At 38.3% G+C, this 16,510-nt stretch overlaps 1 protein-coding gene across 1 annotated transcript in view; it reads right to left on the reverse strand.

Annotated features, from left to right (window-relative positions):
- Positions 1–16,510, reverse strand: part of SMOC2 (SPARC related modular calcium binding 2) — a 151,536-nt gene that overhangs the window by 30,366 nt on the left and 104,660 nt on the right. Inside the window, exons 8-9 of the mRNA XM_026085090.1 lie at positions 13,312–13,498; positions 4,786–4,868 (exon numbers count right to left, since the gene is read on the reverse strand). Coding sequence (XP_025940875.1) covers positions 4,786–4,868; positions 13,312–13,498 — 270 coding nt within the window. The remainder of the gene's footprint in view (positions 1–4,785; positions 4,869–13,311; positions 13,499–16,510) is intronic.

Below are 16,510 nucleotides of genomic sequence, written 5' to 3' on the forward strand. Positions count from 1 at the left end.
AGGACGCGAGGCAATGGGCACAAACTGAAACACAGACACTTCCATCTGAACATGAGGAAATACTTTTTCACTGTGAGGGTGACAGAGCACTGGAACAGGTTGCCCAGAGAGGTTGTGGAGTCTCCTTCTCTGGAGATATTCAAAACCTGCCTGGACGCGATCCTGTGCAACGTGCTCTAGGTGACCCTGCTTGAGCAGGGGGGTTGGACTAGATGATCTCCAGAGGTCCCTTCCAACCTCAGCGATTCTGTGATTCTGTGATTATCCAAAGCTTCTCTGGCCCTCACACCAGGCAGGGTTTAAAACAGAACTTTGCTGCACTCAATGTACACTTTTTTAATGAGAAAAAGGTTTGCCCCTGAGGCAAATTAGCTGAGTGGTCCATCACTGTCTCAAAATGCTATCAGGTTTTGCTCCGTGATATGTCCAAGACCTTTTTTTTCCCGCTAGCTTAGCGCAGAGGCAAAACTAGCTTCATGAACAGGTAGCTATCCACTATTGAAGGTAAATCCAGGAGGTCTGGCAGATTTGAGAAATGCTCTTGTAACACCCAAAGTGACCTCTGCTGCTATTACCACCCCTAACAAGTTTCTCTGGGGAGTGGCTGCCTTCTGCAGAGGCTGGTTACAGTGAAGGAATGGTCCTGACGGTCCCATCAGCTGTCCAACCCACACCATCCTGAGACACACAGCAGAGTCACATCTTACTCATGAACATGGGCTCTGAGGCTAGATATTTCTATTCTAATTAAAGGAATGCTAATATACCTACATGCTTTCCCTGGTCTGTGGTGAAGGAAACACTGAAATATGTTAGCTAGCATATATTTTCAATTATGTGAGATTAAATGCCTGATTACAATACCTTCTGCCTTGCACAACTCACAAATTTGAGGCAGACCCTATCTTGGAATGGCATGTCTACAAGGAAGTCATCTGGTGTCTGGACTCCAGAGAATTTCAAAGTCTGTTAGAATAGCTAGATTAGGAAATGTATCATTTCTATGTTCCACCTATTATTGAGACTTCAGAAATAAATATTAAATATAATTCCCAACATTAGGAATTCCCTATTATGCCCTATGAGAAACCATCCTCTGCACATGGAAAAATCTTCTCATGATAGTTTTACATGAAGTTTGCATAAGGTTTTGCCTCTGGCAATAATCCTCAACTTCTCCCCCACAAATACAATACATGTTACTAAACTAAGCAAGGAAATCAAATAAACACCATATGACCAAAAGTACAGCAATTTTTAATTATCTAGATTTTTGTGCTTTGAAAAATTCATCAGCTTCACATAATTACTGAGCTGACGTTATTCTGAGATAGAATTATTCTCATCTATTAAAAATATTGAATATATCTAACTCTTGAAAATGCCTTCACCCTTAGACCCAGCCTGAAAAGATACAGTTCCAGGAACTGATATTTCTTCAGCTTTCCTGAATTTCACCTATTACTACTTACTTATGCTTTTTGTGAAAAAATACAGGCGCACCTACACCTTACTTCATCATATTCTAGGTTTAACCCCTGCCAGCCTTCATCCTATACCCTCTTAAAAGCTCTTGATCAGCTCATTCAGAAAACTGAATTTCTATTTAATATACAAGCTATCCAAAGCAGTCTAAAAATAAAGCATTCAAGACTCTTTAGAGAAGAATACATCCGTTCATCACAGGATTTCTTTTTACTGTATAACACARTGAAGAACAAAAGGCAGAAATACGAATATTTGAAATCTCTGAGTGTGACAAAAGTAAAAAAAAATCTGTTTACTCAGTATGTGACATGTTTGGAGTGAATGGAATCCTTTTTGGGTTTACTTTCATTATCTCAGAAAAAATAGGTTCTAAGCAGGACCAAAACCACAAATAACCTCAGAAAAACAATTTAGACTTAAAAAAAAAAAAAAAACTCTAATGGGAGGAATTATTATTATGTAACTTCCAGCCCAAACTAACAGATACAGGTGGTTTGGATCATTCTTACAAACATTAGATAAGCCTTCAAGTTCAGATGCTTTATATTAAGTTACCCTCAGGTTGTGAGGATATACTCCTAGCCCAGTTTAAATCAGTGGGAATTTTGCCATAGACTCTAAGGGATGCCTATCTTCTATGATTTTGCCATAGAAAGATATCAGCGTTTACCAAAAACTGCACCTTGATTTATTTGCAAATTATTGCTAAAAAATATTTGGCTTAATATGTAATCAGTTCAAATTTTCAAGTGGTATAAGTCAGTGTAGCTCCAGAGCTACGTCAATTCAATCCACCTGAGGATGTACCACTGTGTTTTATTCTACTAAAAAATTATTCATAGCAGTGAAGTAATTGTTTTAAAATCTTGGTTTTACACTGCAGGCAGTCACAGTGGTTTCACCCAAAGCTACAGCATTTTTGTGAGTACATGCTGCAACTCAAGCAAACCCATCCTTTCAAAACTGTATCATTCCATGAACATAAATACATAGTTAATCTACTTTTTCTCTTCAAACCTGGCACCACTAACAATCAGATGCTGTACTTAAATTCAGACAGTACAAATGCAAACATGCTTTTGTAACACTGTCTACAGTGAGAAACTTTGAGTAACAGTTGTCCATTTCTACTAAAAATTTGAATATTAGCCATCTGTGCAGTTTCAAGTTTCACTCAGCAGTAATCAGATGCAATTTTACCTGCTACTTGGTAGCAAGTTGCTGCCTTTGTGCAAGACCCTCCTTCCCCCTCCTTTTTTTTTTTTTTTTGATATCTAGAGTAAACTCAATTCAGTTTTGACTTGATGTAATTTTTGTGTTTGAATGATAAGATAAATTTGTCAGCTGAGTGATGAGCACTTGAGCATTTAATAGACAACTTTAGAGATAGAAAAGAGAAAGCCATGAGAGACAGAGAAAAAATAATAATGTTCCAAATTATCCCTGATATACTTTCTAATGCCCCTGGAGTTACAACAGCAGTAAGTAACTTCAGTGAGCAAGTACTGACTGATGAAATTATGGATAGACATCATCAATCTGAATGTCAACAGAGGTGTATTTACCACTAAATGTCACATATCTGAGGATTTTTGTGGTACACACGGTTCTTGCTGAACTCAAAGTCTGTGAGCAGCTGAACAGCGCAATTGCAAGTCAGGCATGTTCGGTCATTTTTTGTGAAGGAAAACAAATGGAGACAATTTGCAAAGAGCTGTGGAATCCATGCTTCAACTCAGTTTTTAGTGCAAATCCTTTTTTCAACTCTTAGCATATACACACATTCAATATCTTGGGAACAAAGAATGTGGAGTGAGTACCTCAGTCATTTGATTCTGTTTCCCACAGTTTCTTTAATAATCTGATCAAGATTCACTGAAAACTAACAGGTTTTCTGCCCCGTTACTACTCCTTTAGAAGGCTATTGCCTCACTGCTCTAATAGAAACCTCTTTACAGATTCCAGGCTAAATACATTTAGGGTAGTTCATACCTATTCATTTTTGTGCCAAAACTGTCAATGAGTCAAACAGTTCTGTTTCCCTTCCTTGTGTTCTCAGAACAATATTGCCTCCAGACCTTGTCTTGTTCGTCTAAATGAAGCAATTGGTAATAGACCTTCTTTCTCCAATATATTAGGGCTAGCTAGCTTTTCCTGCCTGCATCTTTTTCATGAACACAGATGACCAGAATTGTACTCATGGTTCCAGATAAAATCCAGAAAAAATAATAGGGCTATCGAAATTGGCATAAATGTTTCCCTATCTGTCTTGTCCCATCTGTCTGTCCTATCATACTTTGCTAGATATGTTTTTTGTTTACACTTCCCATTTTTGCAGCCATTGAAGTTTGGGTGGCTTACAGTTAACCTGCGATTGACTTCTTTCCATAAAGAACACAACATACAATTATGTATTGTAAACTAACATATCATTCACATTTCTTACATCTTTTCAAATTATATCTTGTAATTAAATTTGCTTCATGACAGACAGCATTAATGTGTGCTTCATTCAAGATGAATTTCAACACTGATGAGCATGTTTAGCTCAGAATTATTGTCTAGACATTCCTCTGGGTCGCTAAACTGAAATATCTCCCAAGACATAAAACATCCCCCCAAATCATTTGTTTGCTGATAGTSATTCACAATTTCCTCTCGATTTGGGCAATAGCACTAAAATATACTAAACATCAATTAAAAGCCTGATTCAAAAGTGAAGTAAGTCTACTGACTTCTGTGTAGCTTAACTCTCCAGAAATAAGATTTCTATAGTCCAAAAAATGCACTCAAAATCTAACAAATACCGAGGTTTGTTCCCACAACATAGGATAATAAAATAGTATTATTCTGAGGTAAATTGACAAGGGGACCCTTGGAAAAAAAGGAAGTAGATAGATTTTTTTTAGTCTGATCTGAAGATAGAGGTTAATTTCACAAGGCTTTTGCTAGAACAAGGATTATGAAGTATGGCCCAAGTTACTCGACATGCTGACTTCTCTGGAATGACAACAGAAAGAAATAACTCCAGTAAGTAACTATGATTGCCTTTAAACTACTGACTTCAGCATAGGGATCTGATTTGAGAAATGAGCCTTACTTTCTCTGACAACATCTGAAGACCCATATTTACATATACTGTTCCAAATGCAAAGACTTCAGTCAGTGCCAAATCAATACGGCAATATCTAAAAGACATATTATTTTGATACAGGGTAAGAAAATGCTTTCTAAATTATTGCAGTGAATAAACAAAGCACTAAAACACATGAAACCAAATTTATCTGTTTCACTCACCTTGAAGCTGGCGTCCTTTGTACAAATCCTTTGTTTTGGTTGGGTGAGCTCTGGCACTGTTATCACACTTAGGTTGTTCATACCTACAGAGCAAACAGGGAGAGAAAAAAACATCAAGGTCAACTAAATTTAGAACTAATTTATTTCCAATTTTGTTGTCCAAATTAAACTTGTATCTTTTGTTCAGGGAAGAAGTTTGTAATTCTCATTCTTCACTCAGAAGAGGCAATGCAAATTCCTCTGCCTATTTTCCACTTACCTCAAATAATCCAGGAAGTTTATTCTTCTGGGGTTGAGACAAAACACAATAATTATAATCTATTCCAAAGTCCATTATACAGGGAGGACAACTGAGGAAGGAGAAAGCTGTGGGGAAGTGCCATGAAATAATATGTAATAAGAACAAAACAGAAAGCCAGGTTCCTCCTACCTACCAAATCAAAAAGCTCTAAACAGCATAACAAATTCTGGCATCTGGCACAGTATTCATGTTGTGAAACTCCAGAAAAGCAACTTCAAAATCACAACAATGCAGGTACTGTAATTAGTTTAATACTATAGCAATAAAGCTGTGTACTATTGTATCCTCTCCAAAACAAATGTTAGTTTACATAAGAAAGGTTAACAGCTAATATTTGAACACAAACTGATATGGATTTTGGAACAAAGGGAATTGTGCTGGAATAGTTTGAACTTGGTTGTGAAAACCAAGTCTCCACCTGCTACTTGAATATTGAGGTTCCCCTACTCTTTCCGAGAAGTCTAACTAAAGCCAGTTTATTAGTTCAGCAGGTAACAAGAAATCCTATGCTATTTGTACTTCCAGTGAATATCAAGAACACTGACCAGCTGATTTTACCAACTCATCCAATTCATGACCAAGTTTCTGGGTTCTCAAGGGCCTTTACAGTCTGAGATTCCAGGGAAAAGAAAGAAAGTCCTGTGGCATGAATCAGCCTTCTCTCTCCCTTTTTTGTTTAGCTTTTCACATCTTTTTTACCCTCACTGTGTAGAAGTGAGTATTGCAAGGCAAGAAAATAGCAGTCAGGACTGAGCTCTAGTGATCACAGTATAACCATGCTGGTTTTGTGCAGATACAACTACCACAAATATGACAAAAATCATATAATATATTCATGACTGTGCAAAGTGTATCTATTATTTTTATAAACAGGAGTATTGGGCCTCAGTGCCCAGTTGGGTTGTCTCCCGATCACTTCAAGGATACCCATGCAACCAGAGAAGAATTTCCATCATTGTATATAGGAAATATCTTTGTACTGGTTAGGAACAGAAGAGCAGGTATCTGTCCCATGGCTATTGGAACTGCTAGAGAATTGAATTGGAAAACCTGGTACTCTCTTGATCTCTGGTTTAAAAAAAGGCTCTACCCTGCGAGTGTCCAGAAAAGCTATTTTATATGCTGCCACAGAGTGTATGGTCATAGCTTAGCAGTTTGCAGGTTTCAAGTTACAGTTCCTTTTCTCTGTCAGTGAAACCGGGTCTGATTCTCCATGCCTTACTCCTTATCTAGTCAATGTGTAAGTAAAGTAGCCCTAGATCAAAACTGCAAAGCCTCTCTTTTTTTTTTTTTTTCCTTCTCTGGCTTAAGCGAGTCCTGTCTGTGTTCTTTTAAAACTTGTTTTTTTTCTGTTGGGTGCTAACAAAAGCTTCAGCTATTTCATTAGTATCACCTAGCATGGGACTCCTCCCTTCTGATCTTACTTGGCTGTTGCATTATGCAGTCCTTTTTTGATAAAGTGGTATTCACACTTGGGTTTTTGGGTTATGACAACTGGCACTTATTGATTATCAAGCAAAGTGCTGCACATATTACTGGACTCACAGGTAAAGTTCTGTTATCCATGGGATCATATTTAAATACATTCAGGTGTTTGCATGAATAATGTCATAGGTCATAAAGCACAGCAAGGCATAAAAAGCTCTGTCAAAGCTACTCAGTCTTAACACTGAAATGCTACTATTTTTGGCAGTTTGTGTCTTACCTACTTCATCCTTACTAGTATTTTTTTAACTTGGCAAGGTTAAAGGTTATATATGAAATAAATCATTATTTATACTAAGATCAGAAATGACTAAAAAATTAGTAAGCTCTTAATACATTTTTTATCTCTATGCTTTTAATTATGGCATTTCAGTTTGACAGACTCTCTTTCAGAGAAGTTTTACTTACTTCTCTTATATAGCTTAAAGCTACAGACTTTAATGTACAGCACTTCAGGAAAATTTTCAATTCTAAAAAGTTAAATACAGTAATATTACATGTGTTCACATACAGGCTTGTGCACACATATACTCATTCACTGAATCCTGGTTACTTTGTATTTGACATAACCACTCATCTTTCTTCGAAATGCTCCTATTATATGTTTCAAAATATCACATTTACTCAGCTGTATATTAAAATGTCWAATCAAAATATACTAAGTCAAATTTTTGGAAAAAAATATTATTTTTAAAAGTATAAAATGGTGGCTATGTCTTGTGTCCCAGCCAGACTGTCCCTAAAAACAGTTTGTAAGTATTCTGACCTTAATTACAGGGCAGAATGAAAAAAAGTTGTTGTTTTTCTTTTTCCTTTGAATGTTTAATTTATTTCCACATCTTATGAAGAAACTGTCCACTGGCCCATCTAATTTTGGCTGCTGCAAGAAGTGACAATGTTGTTTCACAGGCTTAGGAGTGCTACAAGCACTTTTTTTTCCTTAAGAATGGTAGGAATAGAGACTTTGATAGCATGGTTGGGATTCAGATACCTGATGGATGACCACTTCAATCAGCCAAGAGTGAAAGGGAAATCTCTGAGCAATACTCACTAATGCAGCATCTGGCAATGAGCCTGGTCCCTGATTAATCTGACACCCACTACATTCCCCTTGTCCTCTTCAGTTATTGTTACTGCTCTGTGCCTACACTTTCTTTTCTGGCCTCCACTCTTCTCCACTTCTTCCCCCTTTTTTTTTTTTTTTTTTTAAATAAAGATGTAGCACATCATAAACTAAATCTATTAAAGCCAACTAGGTGTTAAAATGTTGTAACAAGAAAAGTCCATGTTTAACTCTTTAAAGGCAAGAAAATGATGAAAAATTAAGTGAATCATCAGAAATTTATCTGTTTGAACCTACAGAGACACGGCCATGCTAAGAGCTGAGCCTCAGTTTTCATGGGGAAAGAGTGGCAAAGAGATAGCATGTCAAAATGAAGCACTGTCAGGTTAAAAGTAATGTAGTAAAAAGACATCCCCAGTTACTCACTCTTCAGATTTTTAAAACTGAAAGAATCCTCAGCACTGAATGTGTATCTTGAGTCAGCAAAGGCTTATAAAGGCTGTTTTATACCTCTGAGCAGTGCCCTTAGAGTCACTGAGATATACTGATGTATATAAAGTAGTACAGTAACAAGGGTTTCACAGGAATTCTACAGTGTGGGCAATCCTTTGCAGGTAGATTGGGGATTATTCTGCCCATGATCCTAGCTGCACAAAAGTCACATTTGAGAGCCCAGACTCATGGCCCTCCTGAGTAAAACAGTCTGAGGGTCATGCTACTGCAATTAAATGATGTCCAGGAGGTGTTGAGAGCTACCTGGTAAAGACCATACTGATAGAATCTTTTTCTGCTGGCCCTTTCATTTCATATTTTGAATGCTTAATTCATAAGCTTTTCAGGGGAATGGTTGTTTGTACCATTTAAAGGCATTGCTTCCTTTCGGTCTAATGGATACTTCCCCTAGGCTTTCATAAAAGCCAGCTTTATGCCAAGTCTTCAACTTCACACATTTCCTGTGAGTTTCTTTGTGTTAAGCTTCTGTTAACATCATTTCCAGGAGGACACTGTCTTAAATGTCCTTTAATGGTTCTTCATTCACTCATCTTTATTTTAACTCTGGAGTGATGTGTTTTCTCTGAAATACCTTCACTGACAAATGATTTATCCTGATTTCAAATGACAAGGCATTAGATGATCAGTGAGTACTCATAGCTTTCCTTCATTTTATGGTGCTAATTTTATGGGACTACTTTTTATTTTGACATACAGAGGCAGATAATATGACAAATTTCATCCTCATTAATGTATTCAAACCAAACAACATACAGAACGGTAAGCTGTTCTAACAGCTTCCCAGATCTGCGTATTCAGATTTGCAGAAGAGAGATTCCAGATTGCAAAGCATTTTTCTTGCTAACAGGAGTACTAATGCTATCAGTTTCTGTAGTAGAGCTTTAATACCTACTCTTCTGATTTGTATTTTGCAGAGGAAAAGTGGAAGGTAGCATACACCATTTTCCACAAGCCCCTGATTGTTGAAACTAGAAAAGACTCACATATTCTTCACCCATTGCATTCTATAAGAAATAATTACTATAAGACAACTGCATATTTCTCATCTTATACTCATCATTTGTAGTGCTAATTTCATCAAAGAATCCCCAGAGAATCAGGAGGAAAACTTTCAGCTTTCTCCTCCTTTCTAAGGGAAAAAGTTTAATTTTATAAATATGGAGTAAGAGAAATGTTAAAATCCAGAAATAATAATGGGATCCCAGCCCATCTAAATCTCACCCAGAAATGAGATCTAAACACTCCTCCTAAACTCCAGGCAGTGATTCCACCTGCTTGTTTTTCAGGAGTGCTCAGCACTGTAGTCTCCTAAATTCACTAGACATTCTTTATGTAGCATGAAACTCCTAAAATTAAGCACTCTAGTTGTCTCGTATGCTCAGAAGTGTCCCTTCTGGAGATACTACTACATATTACTGACTTGGATCCCACTATAGTCCTAGTTTAGTGGCTAGAGATTTGAACTCTCCATAAGTCTAGTGAAGCTGGGCAAATCAGATTTGGTCAGGACCACAGCAGTGGTCTGTTGTGTTTTAGCCATTAGACAGAGTATACATCTAGCAAAACGAAGATTTGTGTCTAGCTCGTATGCATGAGATGATTGAATCCAAACCTGCTAGCATTCGAACTTTGGGAACATGCAGTACGGTGAATGAAACCCCTGCAGTTGAATCACTGTACAGTTTTAGAATACAAGTGCTAGCCAAACAAACAGAAAGAAAAGAAGAAGGAACCTGATTCGAGCTCCATAGGTCATTCCTCATAGGTGTTGGGAAAACCTGGAAATCCAGTCAGTGTGACCACAGAAGCCCAAATCACATGCACTGCACACTATAAAATACGAACAGGACAGCTGTTTGATTTTCAAAGATCACCTCCTCCAGCCTGAAGAATGGTTTGTCCCAATGTGAAGGACGTGGCAGGAGGTCTGCATGGATGAACAAGGAGTGCCTGACAAAACTCAAACATAAAAAGGGAGCACACAAGAGGTAGAAGCAGGGTCAAGTGATCCAGGAGGAATATACAGACACTGTCCAAATGTGCAGAGATGGGGTTAGGAAAGCCAAAGATGATGTGAAGGGCAATAAGAAGGGCTTCTGAAGGTGTACAAGCAGTAAAAAGACTAAGGAAAATGTGGGCCCACTACTGAATGGGTCAGGATGCTTGGTGACAAAGGACACGGAGAAGGCCAAAGTACTCAATGCCTTCTTTGCCTTGGTCTTTACTGGTAAGACCGACCTTAAGGAATCACAGGTCTCTGAGACCAGTAGGAAAGTCTGGAGTAAGAAAGACCCTTGGTGGAGGAGGATCAAGCTAGGAAACATTTAAACAAACTAGACACACACATGTCCATGGGACCTGATGGAATGCACCCACGAGTCCTGAGGGAGCTGGCTGATGTCACTGCAAGGCCACTCTTGATAGCATGGCAACTGAGAGATGTTCCTAGGGACTGGAAGAAAGCAAAAGACTCTTCTATCTTCAAGAAAGGCAAAAAGAGGATCTGGGGAACTAAAGGCCGGTCAGCCTCACCTCGATCTCTGCGAAGATGATGGAGCTAATAATCCTGGAAACCATTTCAAAATATATGAAGGACAAGAAGGAGATTGGGAGTAGTCAGCATGGATTTATGAAGAGGAAATCATTCTTGACCAACCTGATAGCCTTTTATGATGAGATGACTGGCTTGGTGGGTAAGGGGAGAATAGTGGATGTTGTTTATCTTGATTTTAGCAAGGCTTTTTGCACTGTCTCCCATAAAATTCTTACAGACAAACTGATGAACTACAGGCTAGAAAAAAGGACAGTGAGATGGACTGAAAGCTGGCTGAACTGCTGGGCTCAAAGATTTTTGAACAGCAGCAAAAAGTCCACCTGGAGGGCAGTCACTAGTGGCATATGCCAGGGGTCAATACTGGAACCAGTCTTGTTTAATATCTTCATTAATGTCCTGGATGATGGGATAGAGTGCACCCTCAGTAAGTTTGCAGATGATACAAAACTGGGAAGAGTGGCTCATACACCAGACGGTTGTGCTGCAATCCAGAGGGAACTCAACAGGCAGGAGAACTGTGTCGACAGGAATCTCATGAAGTTCAACAAATGGAAATGCACAGTCCTGCACCTGGGAAGGAATAATCCCACGCACCAGTATAGGCTAGGGGCCGATCAGATGGAAAGCAGCTTTGCAGAAAAGCACCTGCAGTCCTAGTGGACCTCAAGTTGAGTCTGAGCCAGCAATGTGCCTTTGCAGCAAAGAAAGCCAATAGCATCCTGGGCTGCATTAGGAAGAGTGTTTCCAGCAGGTCGAGGGAGGTGATTGTTTCCCTCTACTCAGAACTGGTGAGACCATGTCTGGAGTGGTGAGTCCAGCCCTGGGCTTACCAGTACAGGAAAGTCATTGACATACTGGAGTGAGTCCAGTGAAGGATCACAAAGATGATTAAGGGATTGGAGCATCTGACATATGAGGAGAGGCTGAGAGAACTGGGATTGCTTCGCCTGTAGAAAAGAAGCCTCAGATATGATCAGTGTATATAAATACCTGTTGGGAGTGAGTAAAGAAGACAGAGACAGACTTCCCTCAGTGGTGCCAACTGAAAGGACAARAGTCACAAACTGAAATACAGGAAATTCCATTTAAACATAAGGAAAAACTTTTTTACTGTAAGGGTTATYGAACACTGGAACAGATTGCCCAGAGAGATTGTGGGGTCTCCATCCTTGGAGATATTCAAAACCCAACTGGACAAGGTCCTGAGCAATCTGCTCTAGCTGACCCTGCTTTGAGTAGGGGAATTGGAGGAGACCATTTCCAGAGGTCCCTTACAACTTTAGCTGTTGTGTGATTCTGTAACAAAATGACCTACAGAAAAGGCCATCAAAAGTCCTATCGTTGATCAGCACAAGAAGATGATTTGTATTCAACTTAAGGAATAGGAACTAAGGCCCCATAAAATGGCTTAAATTATGAGTTCAGAAGGAAAGCTGCACCAGCCTCTAATTTGGGATAAATAAAACATATGTCAATAGACAGACAGAGGGGAAGGATTATCACTAAGAACAAGAAACAGTAAGCAAATCTGTGGATGGAGAACAGAAGAAGAGCAGAAATGGGACACTCCGGAATCTCTAGAGAACATTTCTAGGTTCTCAGATAACAGGTACACTGATCCTACAGTTTCAGGACCAAATTTGGACTATATCATTTGATATTTAATGGACCTCAGCTTGCCAGAAACAGCAGATCGCCTGTAACTTTAAGTCATGATTACTTCAGCTAGGAAATTGTACTGTAATTGACATGCTCTGATCTATTATACAAACAGCTATCAGTAAATCAGCACTTAAAGAATATGCTGCTCCCCAAGCATATAATGCAATATAATTGCAGCAAGTGTCTTAAAATGTTTTTCACAAGCATTATGCAAATGATCAAAAATGATCTTTGCTTAAGTTTGAAAAGATTTATGCTTGCATCAAGCTACCGATACAGCCCAACAGCTTTATATGAGTGTCTATAGCTTTTCTGCAAGAGCCAAACCTCAATAACTAGCCTAAATAACATCCTTTGGAACCTGATATATGCCTTGCCTACATCTGTTCTATGTATCTCAGAACACTTTACCATGTATCTGGCTCAGCTGAGATGACTGAACTTCAAGCTTCTATTAATAACACACTAAAATGATATTTCCTCTTCATGGGTTCCCAGGCAGTTGTTCTATCAAAGCCAGTCATACGAAATAGTTGAGGAGGTTGCTGGAAAAATAACTGAACATTTCTGAGGTTGGCTTTGGTTTCTGTCATAGCCCATCTCACTTGGTTCTTTCATGTTCAGGCTACAGGGGTGTGAGGTTTCCTCTGGGTTGATTCATTATCAGCTCCTAAACCTTGGCTTCCCAGCACAAAATAAAAGGAAGGAAAGCAAGAAGAGAATCATAGAAGCCTGCAGCTTGTGACACTGCAGTCAGTCTTTGGCCATCTGGTCTTAACTTTTGATAGCTCTTAGACATATTTTTACTTAATCTTCACAGTGGAAGAAATCTATATGATGTAATCGCACTAGCAGTAAAAATCTACATGCTAGTACATAACACACTAGGGCATCAGCCCCCATGACCCTCTCATTACATGTTTGAGCACTGAAAATGTATTCCCTTACCTTGTTGATGTGCCAGGGATGGGACGTCCTGTATCCACAAGAACACACCAACAGTAGCCTGTGGAAGGATGACACTGAACAGGTTTGTAAAGGCCACCCTGAGCACACTCTGGAATGAATACATTGTCTTTCTGGGGTTGTTTAGCTTCCTCCAGGGCTGACTGAAGTTCTTGATCACATGATGATGCTTTTGGAAGAAAAAGAAAAAATACTGAAGAAGCTATATGTAAAGGACCCACTGGATTTATCAAACAATTGTTATATCTCTCTTTCATTGCACGTAAGGATTGTATTTGAAGAGGCTCACTACAGCTCAAATATCAGCTACATTGGTTTATGTTGTATAGTGTTAGCATCCTTAGTTTTCTTTTGGCGTAGCCACTTCAAAATGCAATCCTAACAGTATCTTGACACCCCTTCTCCCATATTAGAGGTAATCCAAAATCCAAAATACTTTCTCTGCCATCTTAAAAAAATCTTCCACTCCACAATCTCTAAAATACTGATTCTTTTTAGAGAGCGAAAGTCAAAATCCAACTTTTAAAGATTCCTTATAAATGAATTATTCATCTAAATGGCATGTTTATATTCTGCTCTTTCTTTCCAATTTTGGAATAACCTTTTAATATAGTGAAAACACTTCCACCTTCTTTCCTGGTGATTCTAGTATTGGTGATGTATCATCTGATCTGGAGACAAAGATCTCCAGGAAAAAGTAATACAATTTTCTCTCTGCCCTATCAGTACGTCCCAGATCTCTTCTGGATGTGAGAAAATCTTTTGTCTACACATTCCTGGCCTTTATGCAGAAACTGTGAACCGGGGACCAAAGAGCAGAAAGCCCAGAAACAGAGAATGCCATTTATTTCACAACAGTGTGTACAACTCCTCTGCAGATTAATTTTGGTCACCACTAAACTTGTATGTCTGGCAATGTATAACAATTATAAATGAAACAAACTATTTTCTCAAGCCACTTCTTTCTTCAGGAACTTTAAAGTCAGTCTTCAATCATGCAAAACTTAGACGGTTAACAAAATTTGTTCTGTATAATTCTCAAAATAATCCACTGAATAGAAATAAATATTTGAAAAAGCCAAAATCCTTATGATATATAATAAGAACTCTACAAACACAGGAACTACTGATAAGAAAATTTCAAGCTGCTAGAACTTCAGTCAACAAAAAGAATCCATTCGGTGAAAGAAAAGTTGTTTTAATGTTGTCTAGAAAAATAACTGCGGAAAATTTTTGCTCTTCTTTCAAATCAGTTAAAGTCTAGTGGCACAATTMTTCTCTGAATCTCCAGAAGACTTTACTTCTTGATTCAACCCATAGAAGAACAAGTTGAATCCTGACTGTATTTTCCAGTGTATTTGCAATGAGTTTCATCTTTGATCTAATCTCACTTACTGTTGATCACGGGTTGATAAAATGCTTTGCAAATTTTAGGCACAAAGTGACAGAAAGTCATTAGTTACATTTAGAATGCCACTGGTCCCTGCCAGCTTCTTGCAGAGATGACTAAAATCAGTAAGTCTTCCAGTGCACTGGAAAAGGCGACAGGAAGTATATCCCCTTCATACTTGAAATGCCACACAATTCTATGTATATGGTGGTCTGGTTTCCAAAACAGTGTATTTTGTTCCAATAAACATAAAGTATTAAAAAACATGCATTTCACTTGCTAACTTGGTTACAAGCCACTGATATTTGGGGGGTTTTTTTAGTTCTTTGGTTGATAATTTTATGCCTCTTTGCTGCATATGGTATTTGAGCAGGAGATCTAGATGAATTGATTAATTTTGCATGTTTTTCTCTTGTCTACCCACTGACATAATCAGAGATGAAATAGTTTCAAAGCACCAATGTTTAGACAATACACTCTAATTACAGAACCAGTGTAGTGAGGACAGAAAGGCTCCTTTAAAAAAGGCAAATAACTAACTAAAACAGAAACAGCTATGGTTTCATGAATTAGAAATCCATCACCAATATCCTCTTAGGGTAGCCAAAATAAATCTTTCTCTCAGTGAATCTGGATTATAATAATTATTGACTTACAAGGTATTACAACTCTGGAAAACATATCAACTAGTTTGGTTGCTCACTTTTAATATTTTGTATATAATCAACCAAAAAGGAACAAACAGGATGAAGAAGTTGCAATAAGAGGAGGAAACATTATTCCTCTTTAAACTCAATTAAATTTTTTCTCATTCATACTGATAATCCTTGGGATCATTCCATTAGCTACTGTGACCTTCTCATTTTATATCCTTGTAACTAGCAACAGAATCTGGCAGATGTGTAAGTATTATTATCTCTTGCTAACCCAGAGGAAAGATATATTTTCATACTCTCTGCCTTGTTTAGAAAATACTTTGGTGTATGGAGACTACACAGTCAGATAATCCAGATAGACAAAATGTAATAGCAAGTAGGAAGCGAGTATGATAGAGAATCCCCAGTGTAGAGGCAGATATGGATTATTTCAGCTGTGAGCTTAAGCTATAGTGACTGATTTTGGGGCTGCTCTAGATTCTATTGATTGAAATAACCAGCAAACTACCACACTGRTGACTCAGAAACACTGAGCCACGAGCCACTGGGGCAGTCCCTGCATAGGAGCAGGTGCTGCAGACCTAGACGGACAGTCCTTTCATTTAGGAACAGTCATTCCTAAGGCAAGGTTTTCAGCTAGCTACTGCTCAAGCCAGAACTTTGTCCCTTGAGCACTAAGCTAGGTTTCTGTGCTCCTTTCTTCCCTCATGCCTGGTTTTAAGTTTTAAAGGTACAGAGAAGCAGTAATACGGGAGAGACTTCAAAGGAGGGTTGCAAAAGTGGATAATGGCATCAGGAGGCACGATCAGACTGAGGACTGGTGGAGCTTAAGTTTGCGAGTGAGATAGATAGGAAACCGGTCAGTGATAGAAACCAAAAAGAATGTTTAATGATAAAAAGAAATGTTCTTAGGGGCAGAAGTATTGCAAATATAGACAAAAAGTCTAGTATTCATACAAAATACTAGAGGAAAATTTTTGAAACTAGAAGGACTCTAGTGATGGAAAAATCTGCCTTGAAGAGCAGCATCAACACGAGCATTAACAACAAAAAACTGATATGAAAGAAACTGTGGTATTTCCAGGAAGGTCTTTCCCTTCTTAGAATCTTTCATTTCTTACCCTTTGCCTACAGA

Source organism: Apteryx rowi, unplaced genomic scaffold (assembly GCF_003343035.1).
Source record: "Apteryx rowi isolate R43461 unplaced genomic scaffold, aptRow1 scaffold_66, whole genome shotgun sequence".
NCBI classification, from domain to species: Eukaryota; Metazoa; Chordata; class Aves; order Apterygiformes; family Apterygidae; genus Apteryx; species Apteryx rowi.